Consider the following 23,916-nt stretch of genomic DNA (forward strand, 5'->3'; position numbering starts at 1 on the left):
TAGCTGTGTGGGTGCAGCCCCAGCTCACAGGCAGCCCCTGCCAGACCCAATGGTGCACAAGGTGCTGGAAGCCTGAGCATACTCAGGGAAGCTTGGGCTTCCAGCGTCCCCTGCACCATCCCCGCTGCCTTCCTGCTACTTGGGGCCACCCACTAAGTCCGAGCTTCCCTGAGCACACCTGGGCTTCCAATGCCCTGTGCACTGTCCCTACTGCCTTCTCCAGATAGGGCCCTTGTACACGTGAGGAATATTGCTGTCATTTGTTATGTAGCAAACTAAAATACATGGGATGTTTTAGTATGCTACGTAAAAAAGTCATTTAAATCGAAATACACTGTCAAACATATACACTGTTATGAAATTTAATTGTAACATGCCACTGAACATGTATACTGTTAACACTGTTACACAATTAAATTGTTAAAAAGGAGAATTAAACTACTAAAAGGGGCAATTTCCTCTCATATACAAGGGCCCTTCGTTACATGTATAAGGGCCTTCTTATTCTATGACTATAAACAAATAACAAGGTCAGACTTTTGACAAAATATGTATTTATATTTCTAAGCCTGTGTTTACAAGTAGACAGATTTATATAGCCTTGTTGAGGGTGAAAAGTTTTGATTCCGTTAAAGTATTTGGTCAATGATAACTAAAACCCTTGTATTTAAAGAAATACTTTTGCAATAAAAATTTAATCACAAATATTTTGTGGGTTTCGGCTAGTTCTCAGTTAATGCTTCATTAATCAAAGACAGCAGGAGGAATAGCCCTATTGTATTTAAACAGCACCATAGCACTAATGAAAAAGGAACACTTTGTTCACTGGAGTGTTTTAGTAAGGATATTTTTCCTTCTGCCATAGATATTTTGGTGGGGGAGGAAGCGGGGGTGGGGGGAGGTTAACTAGAACTACTCAATTGACCCTAAATCTTTTAGATTTCACGATATACTAAATATGTCCACATAAAGCCTGGAGGGAAGCTCTCAGGTCACATTACAAATAACATATATAATTAAAATATGAAAATATATGTCAGTGTAACATTAATGTAACTCTTTAAAGCCAATAAAATGGCTAATTGGTGGACTTTTGGAACCATTAGGATAATGAGAGCTTTGATTAAAATTGTTCCAGGGTGTTACTCAGTATTCTCATGCTACCATTAACACAGCTGCTGTGTTCCTCCCTTATACTGTATTGTGTGCTTTAACATAACAAGTGGTAAGGTAAAGTTTAGTATTTTAAAAGAAATAAAAGGTTGTGCTTATATGCAGCCAAGTTAGTTACTATTACAGTCTTATCCTTTTTTGAAAAACGTTTTAATGTCTAAAATAACTTAAACATCTATCATATCTTACAGTGTATAAGTTGACACAGTGTATAAGTTGACCCCATAGCAGCAGGAGGAGGGTGGCTGGCTGTGCTGGAGAAGGCAGTGGGGGCAGTGTGTGAGGTGCTGGAACCTTGATCAGGCTCATGGGAGAGGCAGCATGATAGTGGGCTCCAAGGAAGTTGGTTTGGGCCCCTGGGTGCTTAGGCAGCCCATGGCCTGCTGGCAGCCAGGCACCGCCACTAGAGGAAAGGACTGGGCCCCACTGTAGCTCAGGGGCTTCCTGGCCTGCCAGCAGTTTTCCCCGCAACTTTTTTTTGGGGGGGGGCAGGCAGGCTCCTCTGAAAGCAGGATCAGGCTCCTTGATGCTTCTGCCTTCAGCAAATTCCTGTGGCCAGCAGGATACCTGGCACCACCCGGAAGGGGCTGGCTTGCCCCAGAAGCAGTGCAGTGTGTTGGGCAGGTGTATGCGGGGAGGGGGCCGGCCCAGCCCAAGATCCCTAGCCACCCCCAGAGCCCTGCCCAACACCCTGTGCTGCCCTTGGGGCAAGCCAGCCCCTTCCTGGGCAGTGTCCTGGCAGCTGCTTGATGAAGGCAGAAACAGCAAGGGCCCCGATCCTGCTTTTGTCAGAGCCTGCCTGCCCCTTCTGTGGCCAGGGGGCAAGCTGCCAGTGAGCCACTGAGCTGTGGGGGGTCCTGGTCCTTCCCTCCGCAGAAGTGCCCCCCCCCCGGCCTGGCTGTGAGGGCTGCCAGGGGGCCTATGCTGCCTGAGCTCCCAGGGGCCCAATTTCCCCAGAGCCCACCAACATGCTGCCCCCACCCCCGAAGCAGGGCACCAGCACGGGTTCCAAGCAGTGCAGCTCACAGGGTATGGTGTAGAAATTGAGGTGGAAATTTAAAGCTAAATATTTTGGCTTCAAACCTCAGCTTATACACCATGAAATACAGTAATTAATAAAAGTTGGATTTTGGGGGGAGGTTTGGACTTTATTTGTTTTAATGAAAAAGGGTATTAGGAGACAAAAAGAACCCTGCAAATGTTCTTGAGTTTTGACAAAAATCGAGCAGGGTTATGTGCTCTGTGTTTTGTGAGTTTATAAACTCTTTGTATTTCTGACTCTATTTGTGGTACTTACAAATTCTGAAAGCTTCACCTTCAATATTTTCACATTACACAAATGCAGGTCTTTGTAGTGTGAAGTACTCATTCACCAGAGGCATTTTTCTTCTACCCTTAACATAGGCTTTGTATTAGGGATCAAGTTTTAATTCCCATATTTGTTTTTGTGCTCATATTGAATTTAATTTCCATGTCTCCATTGACATAAATAAAGCTGTAGTGATTCACATTTGGTAAAAGTCTTACTGGGACTGCAATTCTTTTTTGTGTAGAAAATGTGAACAGCAGCACTAGCTTAGAGTCTACCTGTAAAATCAGTTGGACTAATTGTATAAGTAAGAACAGCTGATGAATGGGTAAGTAGATGAGCTTCATGTCCTTCTGATTAGCAAAGTAGTTCCCATCAAAATTTATGTAATACCTTATTCTTAAAAAAATGTAGAAGTCTCGTGTTGAATTTAATTGTATTAAGGTTATGCCTTTCCATTTTTCAAGGAAGTTGCTAATAACTTTTCCATAAGGTTTACTCACTTTTACACACGAAAGCTAGGGACAGAAATCAAAAAGCCTGAGCCTGAATCGATTCAATCTTTGCAGATTAATCTAACCTGGCTGTACTAAATCAGTTTTGTAACCAGACAGACATCCCAGAAATGCAGGCACATGTCTGCAGTAGCTCAGGCTAGAAGCCGGGGTGCACTAGAGCAGCCCTCCCTGCCTTCCACAGCACTAAGCTGAGGGGGGAAGCAGCCAGGCCCTGGCAGGATGTTCTGATTAGAACAGCAGGGAATTGATAACAGTGCTTATCACTGCTTACTCAGTGTTTATCATCCCATTAAGAAAACAACAGAGGGACATTACCAGCTACCTGTTAATTCTGGCTATTGATTCTACGTTTTTGATTCAGCACGAACCGAACCGTAGCCAGCATATGGTTTGCTAGCTAATACACAGACACCTCCTCAGCAAGGCAGAGGAGAAGAGGAAATTCCTGCTTAGTGGGGAGTGGTGAAGGGGAGGGGAGGAGCAGCCTGCAAGTCTCTGAAGCTGCAGCCACAGAGTAGAGGGGAGGGGCCAGTTCTGCTGTGGAGCAGAGAGCCCTGCCCAGCCCAGAGAGCATGCCAGGATGCTGGGGGAGTCTAATTTATTTTAAACCAGCAAGGGGTCTGGGACAGATTTTGCATAAACTGGTTTGGGCCAAATCTGTTAAGTCTGATACTACAGTCAACCAGGTTTATGTCAAACCAGTTTCATCCATTTTCAAACTCTTTTATGTGCACTGAACATCTGTTCTATTACAGGTTTAAACCAGTTTCTGATACTTAAACCAGTTTATGTGTAATGTCTGTCCCTAGCCAGACTGCGCAGATCTTGATGTCACATCATACTTGCAACTGCTTGTACTTTTAGATTTTACATATTTTTGGTCTTTAAGCAGGAAAAGACATTCTGAAAGTCAATAAAATAGGTGTTTCACAGTGGCTCACTTCAGTGAGATAAATGCCTCTCTAACAAAGAACCATTTTACTCCCCTCTTAATATTTTTTTCCACCTTCTTATTTGCCCAAGCTATGAGTCTGTAAAGCATCCATTTCATGGCATCTTTCTTTGTCATCACACATTACTCACAACCTTATCTGGTCAGGATATACCTCAAATTTTGTACCATTCATCAGACACATCCTGGCATTTGACATTTGTGGAATGAAGCATCAAACGAGAAAGTAGAAGGAAGAACCAGCAGAAAAGCAACTTAGATAAGCAATATAAAATGTAGACCTCACTCGTGAATGTGTTTACAACCTGTCCACCTACAACCTGTTAATTTGAACTTCAATTTTTCATATTTATTAACAGTAGAAAACAAGAAGGGTGAAGCTACATAATCACCTTTCTTTAAAATATATACATTGCCTTCTTGCTTTACATTTTTTCAGTAGTAGAGAAATACAGAGCTGTTCATTTCTGGTATCGGTTATCATGTTCTTTATGTTTCTCATTTTATCTAGGCAATGGCTTAAATCCGAAGACATTCAGAGAATATCATTACTTTTCTATAACAAAACTCTGGAAAAAGAGGTAAGTTCCTCCTCATATTTTAAAACTTATAAATAAAAGTATATATTTTAATTTTTAACAATAGAGGTCCCAAATCTTCCTTTAACTACTTCCCTTAAGTAGTTAAAATGGTTTCTTTTAAAATATGCTGTGGGGTATCACTTGCTTCTTTTGTGTTTACAAGCAGAGAGAACTATTAATCCACCCCTTAAAAATCACTCTAAATTTAAACTGTTTTGAATCTCCCTACACTGTCTCATTAACAAATAGGAGACTCCAGTGGTGATGTGTAGAGAGTGCACAGGGGTGCATGTGCACCCCCTGAGAGCACCAGTGCACCCCCTGACCGGCCGTGCTCACTGCTTACGTGATGGACAGAAGGGGCAGGTGGGAGCGCCGGTGCCCCCACTGCAAGCATTGGCCGATCGCTGCAGCCACTCCCAGAAGCAGCTGCAACCAGTCCTGGAAGCGGCTGCAGTGATCAGCTGTTGCGGGATCAGCCGTGGGGTGCCCCCGGGCAGCGAGATTGGCTGTGGGGGACTCTCCCCCAGCCAGCAAGATGTATTCCACAGGTGTCGGGGAGAGGGGGGCGCTTTAATTAGAGCAGCTTCAAGAGTCACTCTAAATAAAGCACCTGCAGTATCCTGTGCATCAGCATCCCCACACTTCAAAATCATGGCTTTAGTTAAAGTGCCCTTGCCACCACTTTAAAGAGCAGGGATGCTGATACACAAGATGTGGAGGCTAATTAGCATGTTTCAGCAGACTTGATTAATGGAGTTGTAATTACAGCCCACTGGAGCAGCATCCCCGCAGGCACCCTTAGATTCCACTCTGGGGGCCAGGTACCTAAACTGTAGGTGTTGTAGTGCCCAGCTTGTGGCACCTAAGTCCTTTACTGGATCAGCTTTAAGTTCATTTACGGGTTTTCTGAGGCATGAACTGCCCTTTAACTGTTTGCACGGTGCTGAGCATAAGGATGTCCTCATCTGTTAAATGAGCTGCTGAGTGCTGCCACAAATCTTTTCGAAGCCAGATTTTAATTTCATTCTCTGGTTTATTTTATTATCGATGGGTTCGGCCTTGATTCCGTTGAGGTCAATGGGAGACTTGGCATTGACTTAAATGGGAGGAAGATTGGATTCTGCCTAATGTGAAAGTAAAACAAAGAAATGGGAGAAATATGTCGCTTTGTTGAAGGAGCTAATCACACAGCTTTCTTGGGAGATGCCACAGAGAGCGTGAAATGTTAGAACAAGCTGGCAATGAGGGCAGAATTTTACTGTGAGTTTTTTAACAATAGCTCAAGGTCTTAAACATGTGCCAGAATACCACACTCCCCTTCAACAGTTGCGACAACAAAACAAACTGCAAATGTTTTCAAACATATTCATTCAAGTTCGCATACACTTATGACAGGAATTAGTTTTAATACATCACAGAATTTGGGAAAAGAGATCCTCAGAGCATGTCTTGGGATTCAATTTAGTTCATACACATATACTTTTAGTTTATTGAGGGTTCTGTGTGTGGATTTCAAGGGCAGAATTCAACCCTTAGTATAAAGACACAGCTGTGCACTTATCTTTAAAAGCACAGCTCATCTACTTACTGTTTATGAGGTTTTCTTTTTGAACACTTATAAAATTAGTCTTTGATTCATTTTGCTTTAATTATGTTTTACTTGAATCCTTAGCCCTTGAACAACTGTAAAACTTGGAATGTGTCTGTTTATAGTTTTTTATTGCTTTCAGGATGAGACATCTATGTTTTTATTTAGAAGATTTCCTTTGTATATGTATTGCTTATTTCATATTTTTCTGCCTACACTTATTAGCAATTTATAAAGAGAAGATTGGAAAGGAATTCATACTATATAATTCCACTGCAGCAGTTAAGCTAGCACAATTTACCGCTGCCAACTTTCAAATACCTGTTGCAAATAAAGGATATGGAAGAATTTTAAAAATATCAAATCATTCACTGTACATCATAAATGGGACATAAGTCACTGCTTACCACACCCTCTCTCCTTCCCCAAGTGGAGACCTATGTGGAAACTTATATGGTTAACTAAGCTTATGCAAAAGATTCCATCCTAAAGGGTTATTTGTACTTTCCTATAATTTCTCGGTCCATTTTCTGTATTTATGGCTGAAAATTTGTATAGTATGTATGTATTTTTTTGGAACCGTTGTGTCATAATCATTTGGCCACTCTCCACAAGGAAAATTGGGGGGAAAATGTGTTTCTCGTTATTAAAAAAAAAGGAAATTTTCTGTAGTTAACTCTGCTCTGGGACCTATAATTATAACCATTTGTGGGGGGGGAGGTTGTGTGTAGATGTAATACGTAGACATTTCATTTGGACAGAAGCAGCAATGAATAAATTCTGTAGAGGACAAGCTTCAATACTGTGTGTAACAATGACTGGCTCCAAATAGCTCATGTTACTTGTTGACTGGGGTGGTTAATCACTAAGGTCATTTTTACAAATGCAAGTGCTGCAACGCCGGGTGCTTTGAAAAGTGCCCGGCACTGCAATGCTTACAGTTGTATAAGTGGCAAAATATGTGTCAGCGCTGAGAAAATGGTGGCAGGGTGCTTTTGAACTAAAAGTGCACCGCTATCATTTTCTGTGCACTGACATGCATTTCACCACTTATACAACTGTACACAGTGCAGCGTAGTACGCCTCAGCTCACATGTGAAGCGGACTTGATTAATCGAGTCTGCTCCGAAGCAGCGGATTTCCGGCATGTCAGGGGGAAAAAAGTATGTTTATAAATGCCCTAAAAGAACAAACAATCTTATTGCCCAAGACAGTGTGTATGCATACCTGCCTATTTAAAAGGGAACATTATCTGCTGTATAAACTTGTCTGTTTGGGAAATAAGATTTTTAACATCTGCTAATTTCATTTTTAGTACCGAGCCACAACTTTGCCTGCCTTCAAGTATTATGTGACGTGTGCATGCCTGATATTCTTCTGCATTTTTGTTGTGCAGATTCTGGTATTACCAAAGTAAGTGAATAATATTTAAATTCCATATATGTATTACTTGCACTTGTATTTAGAGAGAGAGAGAGATGCATACATACATATGGCCACAAATACAACATGATAGTATCCTTAAACTATAAATTAATGATTTAGCATTTGCCAAAATCCACAGGGAGAGTCGAGGACATTGAAGTTCCTCAAGATACGAACAAAACTTCTAAATTTTTTTAAAGCTACAGTAGTTTACTATTTTTGACCCTAAATTACATCATTAGTTGATGACCTAATATTTGTATCACCTTTGCAAGTTTTCTTTTTTTTTTTCTTTGTTTTCAATAAAATCTATCATGGGTATAAGGATAAAATCCTTCTGGGTACGAAAAAGCATTTTCAGTGGCCACGTTTGCATGAGACACTGACTGCATAGTCATTAGTACTAGTATAAACAAGTACTAAATGACTGCTCAGTAACTGGAGTTACTGCACAATAGCATCACCAAACAGCTTTTTTGCAATGCTGACTCTGCAGTAGGTCATTACTACTACACAGTAACATTGCATCAGTAGTAATGTGCAGTAGCAATAAATTACTGCGCAGTCAGCATCTCATGTAGGCATGGCCCTGTATGTCATTTTAACTACTGTACATAAACCTGAAACAAGGTTTTTTTGTGATATATTTTATTGGAACTAAAGGGTCCTTTTTTAGGTCTTTATGCATACAAAGTTTCTTTCTCAGACCTGAAAAAAGGCACTTTAGGCCTGGAAATCTGTACAGCAACTTTCCCAACTATACAGTTGGTCCAATAAAAGATATCACTTTTTTCTCTCATATATTTCTTGAACCACCATGGCTATAACAACACTCCAACCCTATTAGATACACGAATCTACTGTACTTAGAATTTCAGTGACAGTATTGTTCGGACAAGGACTTCAGTATCAGGTCCTTAATTTGTGAAATATAATTAACGTATATTATCATTATAAAACAGGTATGCAAAGTGGACTAATATCCTTTCAAAATTGTGTAGTGTCATAAGATATGTTTAAACCTGGTATTTTAAAATTATATTAAAAAGTTGACAATCATTCGTCCAGAAAACTTACTTTTGCTTTTTGTAATTGCTGATGTTGAGATCATAAGAATATTTATACAATATATTACAATTTTATTTAAGTAAAAAAGCTGTTTATAACTACATTTTAATTAATTTTCAGGCTATTCATACCGTACAAAGTTTAAGGAATATGGGTTAAATTTCAGCAGGAAAAGTCTACGTAAAATTTTAGTTGAGATCATATGTTAATATATAAAATGTAACAGTGTCATTGAGTGTTACTCAGTTGGAAAGCTTGTATTTTTGCATAACCACAATTGTCAACATAGCACTGTACATTTACTATCATGAAATATTTTAGTGGAAGCTCCTTCTTGTTTATGGGTTGTTTTTGCTATTATTGTTGCTTTTTGGAAGGCAGCTATTCTTATATGTCTAGCTGATCAAACACATTGGTATCACTGACAGGCTAATCATTACAGGCTTAGACCTGTCATACTCATTCACCTTTGAACACCTGCTTCATACAGTTTATGCCCCAAAGAAAACATTATATAACCATCATCTTGCCTGATGTCCTGCACATCATAAAGCCATTCAGTTTCACATTGCTACCCCTACACTGAGCACAGTAATTTGGGTTTAGTTAAAGCACTTCCGCCAGACTGGCATCCAGCTTTGAGTTGAAAATATCATGAGATAGCAAAGCTAGTTCTTTCACTGGTAGTTTGTTCCACTGATTAATTATTCCCTCAGTGTGCCTAATTATAATTTGAATTTGTAATTTGTGCCTAATTGTAATTTGAATTTATCTGGCTTGAAATAACTGTGACTACTTAGGCAAATAAAGACTGCAGGATTTGGCCCTTAGCTCTTGGGAAATTCATAGACGAGAGGGAAATGAATATCTCCAGTACTTTGCAGGGGTGGGGGAGGGCATTCTGTTATTCCCCATAGGTCATTCATGCTTATAAATCTAGGGGCCACTCTAGACCCCTTTGAATTGTAAGTGTATTTACATACTTCAGTTGATCATAGCCATCTTTCACAAACCCCTTAAAGAAAGTCTATGGACCCCAGGGGTTCACAAACCACAGGGTGAAAATCACTGACCTAACTCATTGTTCTTCAGTGATTGTTTTCTATTGTATTCTTCATAGAGCTTTTCCCAATCTACTTGCAAAATCCAGAGCAGTGATGATTCCCCTGTTTCCCTTGGAATATTATTCTACAAATGAATACATCTCATGAGAAGAAAGCCTAAATGTACCATTTCCTTCTCTCATTACTTCATCAGGACTCTTAAACAGCTCACTGAAAGCTATGAGGGATCCAGCCATTTGCTCTCCTTCTCTGCCTACCTCAAAAGAGGATGGGAGTTAGCAGAGCATTGTGGGATTCTGGTGGTCCTAGAATTCCAAATTCAGGAATAAAACAGCTTTTTAATAAAACCATTTCTTTTTTTCATTTTAATGTTGCTTTTCTTTCTTTTCATTGTTATTTTGTGGATAATTTACCAAGTATTCACATTTACAGTTTTTCTCCTTTCCTTTCAAGGGTGATTGAAGAGAAAAGTATTTCTTATTAGTATTACTGTAGAACTGCAAATACTAAACAGACAGTATATGTGGAACTATAAAATGTAGCAATGCCAAGAAGTTACTGTTTGAAAGAAGTAGTATTGTTTGGCACTTTGCCATCTTTATAGTGTTGCAAACAGCTAAAACAGTGCTACAAAGATGTGTATACTCATACAAATGAGTCTGTCTACTTCCTGTCCAGTCATATGTCAAGTAATGGCACTGTGATTTTAAACATTGTGATATGAATGCTAATTGCCTCAGTAATTAATAAAAATGAAATAATTGCTTCAGAGGATTTTTTCCAAATTTCAACCTATATTTTGTAAAAATAAATATTAAAAATAGTAAAAATAAATAAATGAAGTCAGAATAACTTTCAAGCTATTTAAGTTTTAAAAGCAAATAAACACACGGATTTCCAGTTGTCCATAATTATGAAATAATGTTTTTAATAAAGGGGTATGAAAAGTATTTTGCACATGTTCTTGGCAATTGAGCACTAGAGCTTGAGCAAATGGGTTGTAGTTGATAATGAGAAGTATTAGTGTAAATGTGCTCGAGAGGCAAGAACAGAGTTTTGCTACATACAAGACAAAGGCGTGTTCAAGACTAGAGCTTAGCAGCAGATTAAAGTATTATTCTTTTTGGCCCTATGAGTTCTGTACAAGAACTAGTTCTGCCCAAGCACAAGATTGTTGTCTGAGTGGTCACAGAGGCTAGGGACAATAATTACACATAAACCACTATAAGTGATCGGATCCAGTTCAAATATGTAACACAACAGAGCTAGGAATAAACATTCAAAAAGCCTGAACTTGAACTGATTCAGTCTTTGCAAGTTAGCCTAACCTGGCTAGGCTAAATCAGTTTTGTAACCAGACAGATATCTGAGAAATGCAGGCACATGTTTGCAGTGGCTTGTGCTAGAAGCTGAGGGCACTAGAGCATCCCTCCCTTCCCTTCCACAGAGCTGAGCTGAGGGGCAAATTACCAGTCCCCGGCAGGACACTATGATTAGGGAGGGCTTCCCCCATTCCTGACCAGCCCATCAAGGCTTTTTTATCACCCTTAACTCAATGTTTATCACCCCATTAAGAAAACAACAGAGGGACATTGCCAGCTATCTGTTGATTTTGCCTTTGTCCCATGTGCCACAGCTTGGAGGTAGCCAGCATGTGGTCTTCTGGCTAATGCTGAGAGGTGTCTGTGAGGGACAAGGGAATGCCTGCTTAGCAGAGAGTGGAGAGGGTAGAGGGAAGCAGAAGCCAGGCAGATGCCTGTAGGGATTGCTGGAGCTGCACGCAGGGAGCAGAGGGAAGGGGCCAGCACTGCTATGGAACAGGGAGCTCCACCCAGCCCAGAGAGCATGCCAGGATGCTGAAGGAGTCTGATTTAAGTTAAAGCAACAAAGGGTCTGGGACAGACATTGCATAAATGTTTGAGCCAAATCAATTAAGTCTGACACTACATTCAATCTGATTTATCTCAAACTGGTTTCAGCCATTCTCAAACTGGCTTCTGTGCACTGAGCATCTGTTCCATTACAGGTTTAAACCAGTTTCTGATCACTTAAACCAGTTTATGTGTAATGTCTGTCCCTAGTTCAGTGCACATAAGCCACTTTCAAAATGACTGAAACCAGTTTCAGATAAACCTGGATGTCATATCAGACTTAACCGATTTAGGAGGGCCACTTAACGAGTTTTGGTGAGATGTCAAGGGCCGCACACACAAAATCTTTTAGAAGATGTCATTTTAACAAATTGTAAATTAAAAACAAACCATATACTGAAAATCAAACATTTACTATACCATATTTTAATTTTATTTCAAAAATATTTTTGTCCTGATTTATGTTGTTTTTGAGTAGCATGTATAGAGGCTACTGCATAATATATCAAAATAAAGTCTAACTCATGTATAGTATGTGTGGGGGCTGGGGAGATTTGTGGAGAGGTGGGAGGTGTGTGGGGGGGGTGAATGTGTGGGCAGGAGGGAGGGGTATGTGTGGGAAGGGTGTGGGGGGGCGCTGCCTGTGCATAAGGTCCCAAGAGCCAGCTGGGGGTGGGATGAGTGAGGGAGAACAGGGGGCGCATGCAGTATAGCTCGCCAGGGCAATGCTAGTGCATTTGTCTCTGTCCCCCGCATCTAGCCTGCAGCTGCCCCTGCTACATGGTGCTCTGCATGGGGCTGAGCCCGACCCACTCCCTCACAGGGCAGCTCATGCTGCACCTCCCCCTGTTCCCACAGCCACCCAGCGGGCCTGGCCCCAGCCAGCATGCACAGCTTTTCAGTGGGTTTTCTCCTAGTATAGCTTCAGCCTCCTAGGAGCTACTCAGCTGTCCCTGCCTCCAGTGGCTCCTCCTCCTGCCCCTGCTGCACCACTGCAGGCAGGCAGGAAACTGCAGCCAAGTAGCTCCTACCCCAGCTCAGGACTCCAGCTCCCAGCTGCCTTCCACTCACACAGCCACCTGAACAATGAGCAGCCACCGGTGGGCAGCTAATTGAGTGGAAGGTTGCCTGGAGTTGGAGCCCTGTGTGCTGGGCCAGGAGTCTCCCCATCTGCCACTCCCCCTGTAGTGTTCAGCACGTATCCCACAGCTGCCATCACTGCCCTGTACTGCCTGCTGCTCAGAGCAGCGCAACAGGGGCAAGCCAAGAAGGAGGAAGAACCATTGGAGGTGGGGGGCGGGATCCAAGCAGTACCTGGGTGTGCAGGTACACTGGGAGCAGCCCCACTGAGAAGCTGTGCACGCTGGCTGGGGCCAGAGCAGGGGCTGACACCATTGGGAGCACAGCATGGGTTGTGCTGGGTGCGACCAAGCAGGGCTTGGCCCCATGGGTAGCCATAGACCACATACAATCAATTGGTGGGAGCCAGCCCACAGGTTGAATCCAATCAATTGCTGGGTTGGATCTGACCCCTTCTGTAGCTGATCTAGTTCCTTGTAGCTCATCTTGATGTTCTTTGAGAGAGACTTTAGAATATTATGGCCTAATGCATACTTTGGCATACTGAGCACGTGTAGGCAATGTGTGTTCTACTTTTTTTCTACTTTTTGCACTCAGTAATGGATCCCTGACTGGAGTCTGCAATGAAGTCCAAATTCAGGAAGAAAATAGCTTTTTTAATTAATCTTTTTCTTTTTTTTTCATTTTAATGTTGCTTTTCTTTCTCTTCGTCATTGTTTGATTCACATTTGCTGTTTTTCTCCTTTCCTTTCAGTGGTGATTGAAGAAACAAGTTCTTACTATTACTGTTATCACTACCACGCTACTAAAGTTAATTTTGGAAATTCAGTAAACTCTCGAATACATAAGTTGTACAACAGCAACAGATTAGAAACAAATTTCTTCTTTAATATAGAATTTCTACAGAAAAAAATGTACTTAAGATAGACTATGCCATTTATTAATTCGCAAAGGTGTCATGTCCTGTATTATGTCTACAATAATACTGAGCACGTCAGAATCGATCAACATCAATAATTAAGGTTACACAAGGTTTTCGTAACAAATCATGGTTTCAGGCACAATTTTCTGAAGATCGTATGTAAGAGGCAAGCATTTTCCTAACATGGTTTCCACCTAAAGTAACAGTTTTGGAAAATATGAGCCAAGGACGGTTCAACCTTGGTTGAAAAGAAAGAGAATGGAAAAATATACAGTCTTGGGTTTTTTTTCAAGAAAGAATTTTAATGGCTCTATTGTTGATATGCTTGCACTTAAAAAGTTGAACTTTGCCAAGGAAATAGACCATTATTAATAAGTTGAATCTCTTAGCTTTCTACTAAGAAAAAAATAGATTTATTTTTCTGCACTACTGGTGTTTGAAAATTGCTGTTTATGCATAGTTAATGCTGGGGTATTAATTTTAGGCATCTTTTCCTTGATATTCTAAGCAAGATTATAAAGTCTCATTATCTATAAAATATACATGATTTGAATATTCATATGTCCAGTAAACTTTTTTCTTTTTATTTCTTGTAGAACATCTATTCTTGGAATTTCCTTTGGGGCTGCATTTCTCTTGCTTTCCTTCATTCTTTTTATATGTTTTGCTGGACAACTTTTGGTAAGTAAACAGAAAATATTAACTCAGTGGCCTACAGAATTATATATATAATTTCAATATGTATTTCATTACCAATTTCATTAGGGCCTATTAGTGCAGTTTGTTGGCAAATTTCCCATTGGTTTTAGTGAGCTTTTTTGTCTGAGCAAAGCAAGCATATGCCAGCTTCTAATGGAATGATTCCCCTTTAAGCATCTTTATTAATCTGAAAAACAGAAGACACCAGTATGATGATGGTCCTTGCATACATGGGTTTTAATTGTGATTTAAAGAAAGGTTTACATTACAGGCTCATTTCTTGAAATGCATAGATTAGCTTTTGTACTAACAGGGCTAGCATTTTTTTAAGACTATTTAGTAAATATGTTTCATGCATGGTGGGGGCTTTGTGGTTTTTAAAAAATATCAAACAAGTGTGTGATCTGTATTTAATAGCAAATTTAGTATTTATTTACATCATACAGAAGCTAGAGGATTAGGTGTTTAATTTTTGGCTTAAAATCAGTGTTGCCATATAATCTGTTAATATGCTATTACTGGCACATACGTTAACTTGTAGAATTTGAACCCAACCTCAGTTTCATGAGAAAAGCAAAAACATCTCTTGTGAATTTCTTCCAGCATAATGTCGTGGTAGTACTGGAGTGAGGCCGTAGCCACAATCCTCCAGGCAATATGTGAAAAGGAAGGATTTTTTTTGTAGGAGATGTCTTCTATTGAACCAACTCTATATTTAGGAGAGATTTAGATAAACATTTGGTTACAGTGGGTGCATCTACATGTGCAATTCGAAGCAATAAACTCTGGAGCAGTTTGAACCAAAGTAAACTATTCCCAAGTGTAGTGTCTACATGTGCACCTGAGACAGCACCAGTTTGAACTGGGGCAGAGCAGTTTACACCAGGGCCACTCCTGCCCTGCTTGGCCTGGGCTGGCAGGAAGGCATAGGGGGTCAGCCCTGGGCTCCAGGTGGTTGCATTGGGTGGCAGAGGGGCTGGCTGGGGCATGAGGGTGCTAAAAGTGTGGAGCTGTATGGCTAGGTGGCAGGCAGGAGTCTGGCTCCCTGCTGGCTGGGCTGACCAGGCTCAGTTTATGTCTGTGGTTAGCATCTACATGTGTGTTTAATCACAGTTAATTACCCCACTGTAAGATAGTACTGTCCCCAACAGTACTATCTTACTGCTGCACTAATTAGTTTACTATTGCCTAATACCATCACACATGTAGATGGTTACACTTTACTCTTCAGCTAATTAGTCTGCTTACTGTTAGGCACACTTGTAGACACAGCCAGTGTGACTATTCAGGGCATAATAGCCTATGCACTTATGTATCTTTCTGTTCTTTTTATGGACTATGACAGCTGGTAACACATGTGGACTACAGGACTCCATAATGATACCATTGTGTATTATCTCCTGAAGATAGGGTTGCATATCTTTGATATCTGGCCATGTACAAGTGTCACTATTCTCCCAGTAGAAACCATGAGTGTACAAACGTTAACACTGTTTTTTCCCCATACCAAATATGGTGGTTCTATAGAAAAATAACCCAGTTCAAACCAGGTAGAAATTGCTCCTGGGAGAGCAGAGTCACAAACCCCTTGCCCATTTCTCTCATGGGAGTCCTGATCTAAGACATATGGATGGGTCTTGCCATGCTGCTCAATATTCCTGGGACCTGAGCAGAGAGAAAAGTGCTACAAGCCCTCTGCCCACTTCTCATACCTGAGTCCCAATACGAGAAATAGGCATGGGCTTCGTTGTGCTACTCCATCTGCTCAGTTCTTGGGTGTATACTGGAGGCAGGAGTAAATTCCACAAATTCAATTTTTCAGGGTCTGTTGGTGGTGCCTGAGTCTCATACTGGCTACAAAGTCATGGTCAGTCTTTTGGCACTATTCTTGTTCAGACAAGTACTGGTGGTAAATAACTGGCCTTCATTTTTAGCAGGCACTACTGTAGCAGTCTTGCCTTCATGTGCTATTGCCCCAGTGGGTATGTCATCACTCTTCTGACCAGTGCTTTTAATCTGCCTATATGCCAGGGCACAAAGTGACTGCATCTTTAAAGTAGTTTAATAGTACTCCTCTGCTTTTTGTTAATGGTATCTGGCAAGTACTTTGAAAAGGCTGGTATCAATCACTATTATCACAGGCACATCTTGAATTCCCCTGTGGTCAGGGCATATAAACACAGCAGTGCTTCCTTCTTAACCGCAACGATTTCCTCTGGAAATTCCAACTAGATAATAACACATCCATTATAAAACATGCAGTGCCAGTCCAATTAATAGTTGAAAAAAGCTTAGGTTCTCATCATAAAACGACTGGAAAATAATGGTCACCCACTGTCCAGCACTGTCAGGTAGTCTGTCCTTTTAGTCCTCACTAAAACCTCTGCTGTATTAACCTATTAATCCTAAAGGGATTTGGACCAGTAAGTCTTTTGTACCGTCATCGTTTCCCAACTCTTCCCAACTAAGCTTCAGCTTCCAAAAAACTAAAGTGGGATTTTCTGGTACTTTGTGGCTATGTGACCATCTTTTCCACACCTTTACCAGAACAAGTGTCATCTATCCCTTTGCTGAGATGGTGCAGTAATATCTCTCTATGAAGCCCTTTGGCCCTGCAGAGTTTGGGATTTGGGGATGTGCAAATAGAGTTTGGGATTTGGGGATGTGCAAAATATGCAGAACTTTGCAATGCAGTTGCTTGCCCTGCTAGGGTTTTAACCTACTGTGAAAGGTGTTGGGTGTCCATCACAAGATACTGTGAAGCTCATGGAGGACATACAAATGCCTTGTACTTGAAAGCTTGCCTAAGTCTCTCCCAATCTTGCGATTGGTCCAACAAAAGGTATCACCCACAAACAACCTTACCTTTCAGTACAATGTCATTTAGCAATTCCACAGACAGAGACAGCTCTTTGAGTTCCACAGCATGTGCTTTTCTAATTCAAATCTGTACAGGCTCTGTGGTATTTAATTCCCTTTTCTCCATATTTATCCCTTCACTTGTCTTTAAGCTCCCATGCAGAGAACTGAGAGATAGGGCTATTGTTTGAAAGCAACAAGGACAAAATGTTAGACTGTTGTGCAGATATGTAGCCTTACAACTTTTAACTTTACCTCATATAAAATAAAACAGGGAGTGAATGTGATCTAGCCCTTGAAACAAGAAAAAAAAAGAACTGACAATTTGTAGCATTTCTTCTGAATCTACTACCAAATTAATGTGTGCTTTGGAGCAAATAATTTATTTCCCTACCTCTCCATTTGCTTCTCTATGAACTAAGGATAGTGCCCCTTCCCAAGCACCAAGGATTATAAAGTGCTTTGAGATCCTTGAATGCACTGTATTACATTATGACTGAATAGTATTGCTACTTTATAGCCCAGGTTAGCTTAGCTTTCCTACACAAATCTAATGCAATGTCACATTTTATTACTGTCTGCTATTGACATGAGGAAAAATGATGGCAGCAGGAGGTGTACCAGTGAATAACAGTGCATAAGGAAGAAAATAGGGAATAAGAACAGATTGCTCCAGCGGAGAGATATAGCAGGCTAGAGGACTCTAGAGAGATCTGAAATGTTTTCTGCTGGGGAATTATTAAAAAGACAGCCCAGGAAAATTCCAGAAACAGAGTATGCTGGCATATTGGAGTCTAGGGATCATGAGATGTATATTTCACTGGAGTGTTTTTTCTGTACCATCCAGTTTCTGGGCAGGGGAACGACACCAACATACTTTTCAGAGGCTTTGTTTTAAAGGAATTGCCCGGTCAAACTCCAACGCTACAAGCAGCCTTGAGAAATTACACCTCTTAAATAATACCTAACGTTTATTTTCAATGTTGACAATATATTTTTCATAAATGTGATATTTTCTCATCCATATTGAAAATGCTTCCCTGAAATAGGAGCTTGTCGTTGTATGTGCAGCCTTCTATGAGATTTCTCCCTATGATCTCAGTACATGGGAGAGAAACTCTCTATGCTTGTGCCTTGCAGGTCTGGCTCAGAGTCTAAGGAACTTGTAATATGTCAGTAAGGATCATAGTGACAACTGCAAAATAGGCCATTATATTATCACTACAAATTATTCTAATCATAGCTGTTAGAACTGTTATTGTTACATATTGTACATCATCACTGTCCAACTGTATATTATTAGGAAAAACACCAGCAAAATGCCTGAACTATTATTCATCTCTTTCTTCCACTCCCAATGCACCTGCCCCATTTTGTCTCTTCTGCAATGCAGAATCTCAGCATTATTTTTCAGCCTTCAGCACAGGTAAGCTGTGATACCCCTTTAGCATGTCTGTTCCAGAATTGAATCCACTGTAAGCCCTGCCACTGAAAAGAGTAGCCGGAGTAGCATAAACATTGAGCCAAAAAAGACTCTAGTTTTTGACCTTCACATTTTATTCCTAGGCTTTTACGAAGACAGGATTTATCAACCTAAAGCTTTTTCTGAGCAAAATAAGTGCTATTGTTGGTACAGTGTATTTTACCATCCTTCTCCAAAGATCTATGAAGCCCCTTTTGAGTCTGCACTTCACTTTGGGTAGCTAGAAGGCTTTTTCTGCTTTGATACTGTTTTTAAAAAAATCAGGTTCAGATACAAATTTTATTGTCAAATGACTTGTATACACATTCCTATTTACTCCACTGAATAACATGCATATACATTTCAGGGTAGTAGATGTTGTTATGCTGTGTGTGTGTGCGTGTGCATGCACATACTCACATATGCATGGATGTCTACTTAGAATGTAAAACTGCCATTAAATAAGTTTGCAAAATAAAAATAAATAACCAGGCATTTTCCACGGCTAGGTGAGCTAACTTTTGGTCCTTAGTAAATACTGAAGTTAGTAAAATAAAGCAAACAGAATAGAATTTGGAGATGGAATACAATAAAAACAGTAGATTAAAAATAAGGATATTTGACTCTCAGTATTATGCGCTTGTCTTATAAAATTAAACAGTTTGTCCTCTGAGTCTGTGCTGGTTTTAAATAGCTGCCATCATTGCAAAGGGAATAAAACATGGAACGGCTGTCAGTCTTGAACAGTCCTAGGACTTTTAATTTTCTTTCAGTTGGAAAGTGAAAATAATGAAAAACAAATCGTGTTTGCTTTAATCTTCTCTTCTGGTTATAGTTTAAAAAAATTAATAAAATAAATTAAAAGATTGCTGTGACTTAGTTAATATATCATGAGAGAGAGGAGTTTGACTTAATTTTCACTTTAGATTCATTATAAATTAATGGCCCATTGATTCTACCAATTCCTGAGCACCACAATACTATCTAGTTCCATCACTTACAAACTAACAAGATCATAGAACAAACTTGCATACAGAGCTGTCCTCTGAAAGTATTGCGGCCCTGTGGGAAAAGTTACACAGTTCTGAAGCCTCCAGTACCTTCAATCCAAAATATTACCGCTGATACTGGCAAGAACCCAGTGCCTCAGAGTCGAGTTGAAGTGGAAGTGTTGTTGTAGCTGTGATGGTCCAGAAAACGTACAAGAGGTGGGATGTTAGTGTTCTGTGTGGCACTTTCCATCGAGGATATTTAAGGAACATTGCAGTAAATAGTGATAGAATATGCTCATCATACTTCTAAAATATCTTTAATTAGAGATGGGTTTATATACTAGAACAAGATGAGGGTTCCTTCTAAACTCTTGGGCCTCAAAGGTGTGCAAATCCCATCATCAGGGACTAGAGCCTAGGGGCCTTTGTACATGCCACAGAATTGGCCTTTAAAGTGGCTTAAATGCCCTTTTGCACCACTTTAATGGTGCTGCTGTTTGCATGCTTGGCAGCTTAATCCACTTTAATGGTGTTGCTGTTTCCTTGCTGGATGACATATTTCACTTTAAATGACTTTGTAACGTAGCAAGATAAAACACCTCCGAGATGTTTTAGTTTGCTACCTAACAAAATGCAACAGTGCATGGGATGCTGGAAGCTGGCATTAACAGGGCTTGGCGGACTTCCAGTGCCCCATGCACCATCCCTACTGCCTTATCCTGCCTCCAGCACAGGCAGCCACCCTCCTGCCACCTTGCCGCACTGCTCCAGAGACAAGCCAGCTGTTCCCAGGTGTCGCAGCTGGTGGGAAGGTGGCTGGGATGGTGCAGGGGTGCTGGAGCTTACCTGCCTCTCCCACGGCGGGGGTTCGGGGGCAAGCTGCCACTGGGTTGCCCAGCCCCTGAGCTGCGGGAGAACCCACCACTTTCCTCTGCAGCAGCGGGGCCCCCCAGGTGGCACCCACCCAGGCAGTCTCAGGGGGCACCATAGTCGCAGAGTCAGGTAAGGATCGGGCCCACAACCTTGTGTACACACCACAGGGATTTAGTTCAGTTTAATTGTCCCTAAATTGAAATGGTGGAAATGGTGGGGTTTTAAAAACCCACTGTTTCAGTTTAGTGAGAACTAAACTGAATTAAACCCCCGTGGTGTGTGCAAGCATCCTAGGACTCCCCTTTCAGCTGAGCATCCTAACTGCTAATCTATGGAGTCAGACTCCCCAGTACTTGCTCTCTACAAGATTTATGCAATACACACTTACTGAATAAAATAAATTGCATTAGGAATAAAAGCCAGCCCCAGGACTCCCTCTTTTTAAACAGGGTGTCCATCACACTGGGCCATGGGAAGCTGGTCTACACAACAGTGATGGTAAGTCCCTGCAGCAACAACCGCAGTACACACCTGCTAACACACAGTGAACCCAGAAGTACACTGCTGAGACTGTCCCTGGCCCATTTTTCAGCAGGTCTAAAAGCAGTTGCTGGGGTAAGGGAGCAAAGGAAGGAGCTGAAGGATGAGCCTAGAGCAGGCTCACTGGCAAGCTTCCAGATTTACAGCATGCCATTTTCCTTCTCCTTACTCTCCTTCTGGCCCCCTGATTTCTTCACGCTAGGATGTCCTGAAGCCAAGTTTCAAGAGGAGGAGTAGAGAATACTCTCATTTCTGCCTAAAGCTTGTTGTGGTAATTAGGTTATGGTCCTGGGAAGTAACCATTGTAAAATCAAACCCCTTTAGACTGACTTGTGGGGTTGGAGAGGCTTAAAACCTGGTTCTCCCATTTTCTGGCCAAGTACTCTAATCAGTAGACATTTGGGCAGTGTTAGGGTACTCTTCTCTGTCTGCCAGTTAGGTGTTCTGGTGCCATGGCAGGTGCCTTCTCCAAGTGCATGGAATCCCAACAGAATACCTCCTGTCCTCAGCGAGTCAGGGCAGGTTAAGCTGCAGTGTGATAGATGCTCGTGAGGCTGCCTATAAGTCTGTGTGTTGATACAATAGGAGAGGAAGGTGAGTATCTTCCAGGGGTGGACTAGGACCAGGACTTCATTCTGCAATAGGGGATCATTGCTTGAGAGTGTGCAGACTCCACAGAATAGGAGGGCTTTGGACCACCTCAAGGCAAGGTAGGTTTTGCCTGTGGGGTACACCAGACTCTACTGTGAGAGATTGTGAATCTTTGGGTCTTAGAGGTGGAATAGCTCTGCTAAAGGAGGCACCTAAGTTTGAGGCAATTGGCAAGCTATACTGAAGCTGCCTCAGACACGGAACAGTTTTTGGCCTTAAATTATTGTTTGCTTTTTCCTTTTACCTCTTTTTCACTACTGCTGTAATTCTGGGTTATCTCTTTATCCATGTAAATATCCAGTTCTTTTCTGAATCCTGCTAATATGAGGCTCAAAGATATAGCTTAGTAAACAGGTCAATATTCTATTTGCAGAGTGCATAAAAAGGTTTTCCTTTTAGCTAAACTGTCTTGCAGTCACATTGGATGTCCCTTTGTTCCCATATTAAAAGCAGGTAAAAAAAACCTGTCATATTTGCTTTCTTGCCTGCCACTTACTTAGACTATCTTGATCATATCTCTCTCTTGCTCTCCTTAAAGTAAGCAGTTGCTCTTCATAGGGAGGTTCCTCCATGATTGCGAAAGGCATTGTTTTCATTTAAAAATGTGTAAAAGGTGTGGCACATGCCATTTTTTTTTAAATTTAGGCTTCACTTTTTCCCCAGACTTGAAGAAGGGCAATTTGTGCCCAAAAGCTGTCTAGAATCTCTGCCAATGATACAGTTGGTCCAATAAAAGATATCACCAAAAAGTTTCACATATTTCTTGGGCTATCGTGGCTACAGCACTCCAGTCCTATTATACCCTACTAATGGCAAGCTTCACATATAGTCTTATTTTTACGCAACACTCCTGTATCTGATGGCTATAAAGAGAGATTATTATTGTTTATTAGCTATACTAAGATAGTGGCTTCACCATGAGCCATATAGCTGAAATTTAAATGTTTAGTCATCTTCCATAACACTGAAGCACAATCTTCTCCTCTGTCATTTTAGATTCACTTTTCATTCAGAAATAGTTAAGCAAAAGCTCTTTGCAGCTGACTAGTGCAAGGAGCACTGGTGGTAATGTAGCATTTACAAACCAGGTAGAAAGGCAAAATATGTTCCTGAAGACTAGAGAACAGAATGTCAGTGTGAACATTTCTAGTGTGAAAACATTTTCTTGATTCCTAGATTTATCTTGGAAGCGGTGACATACTTTATCCACATACATCCAATGAGAATGAAATTTGAGACTTTTAAGAGGGCTGTATTGTTCATATCTTCACAGCAAGGTTCTGCTTGCAAGCTAGGTACTAACAAGGAGAGCTGAGAAAAGAGCAGCCTGCATACATAACTGGATGTCTGTCACTTGGCATATATTTAGGCCACTGACAGATGTGGGGGAAAAAACCCACCCGCAGTGCTTTATTAGAAGAGGCAGCACATTAATTCAACCCAACTCCTCAGCATCTGTATAGATTGGGCACTTCAGCAGGGGTTTTGGTGCTTTTATCTAATAGCCGATTTCAACTAGCTATTAGATAAAAGCCCCAAAAAGCCCCACTGAATTGCCTGATCTATACAGATGTTGGCTGAGCCGGGTCCAGCTAACGCAATGCCTCTTCTGAGCATGCGCTGCACTGTCAGTGCATGGGAGCCCACAGAACTGCTCAGTGCATGGGAGCCCCACCCTTAAAGTACCATTTTTTTCACATCTGTAAGCAGCATTAAACTCGTATCTGCAAAAGGACTGAAGTCCATAAACTAGGATTTAGGCACCTGGGTCCAACATGGCAGCCTCAGAGTTCCTGCTTAGCTGTCCCCTACTCCTACAAGCACTTAACATCTGTAGGTACCTCAGGTCATTTATACACACACATTTTTGTGCCTGGACATGCCAGAGATCCCGCGCGTCACAGCAGACTCGATTAATCATTTCTGCTCCGCCCGCAAGCTAATGCGCATGGTGCTGTGTCACTTGCAGTTGTATAAGTGGCAAAATGCACATCAGCATGAAGAAAATGGCGTGGTGCACTTTTGAAAATGTGTCCTATCCTTATCATTCCCCGTGGTCTGTCTTAAGTAGCTGTCTGCTAAGCACACTGACCTCAGTGAATCATATTCTGAAAGGTAGTACATAGGGAGCCTAAGGCCAAACCTATGCTGATGACCTGCCAAGCGCAGGACCTCTTGAGGGAAACAGGACCACACACTGCCTCCTTCTCCACATCTGCCCAAGCCCAGCAGTTAGGCAGCATAGATGGCTTAGAGCAGGGGCGGGCAATTATTTTGGGCGGATGG

The 23,916-nt window shown here is 41.3% G+C and overlaps 1 protein-coding gene across 1 annotated transcript in view; it reads left to right on the forward strand.

The window, feature by feature from the left end:
• ADCY2 (adenylate cyclase 2) overlaps positions 1-23,916 on the forward strand; it is a 564,608-nt gene that overhangs the window by 433,429 nt on the left and 107,263 nt on the right. The window contains exons 15-17 of the mRNA XM_019518414.1: positions 4,464-4,533; positions 7,440-7,537; positions 14,151-14,235. Coding sequence (XP_019373959.1) covers positions 4,464-4,533; positions 7,440-7,537; positions 14,151-14,235 — 253 coding nt within the window. The remainder of the gene's footprint in view (positions 1-4,463; positions 4,534-7,439; positions 7,538-14,150; positions 14,236-23,916) is intronic.

The sequence above is a fragment of the Gavialis gangeticus genome, unplaced genomic scaffold, assembly GCF_001723915.1.
Source record: "Gavialis gangeticus isolate Ggan-Ray unplaced genomic scaffold, GavGan_comp1, whole genome shotgun sequence".
NCBI classification, from domain to species: domain Eukaryota; kingdom Metazoa; phylum Chordata; order Crocodylia; family Gavialidae; genus Gavialis; species Gavialis gangeticus.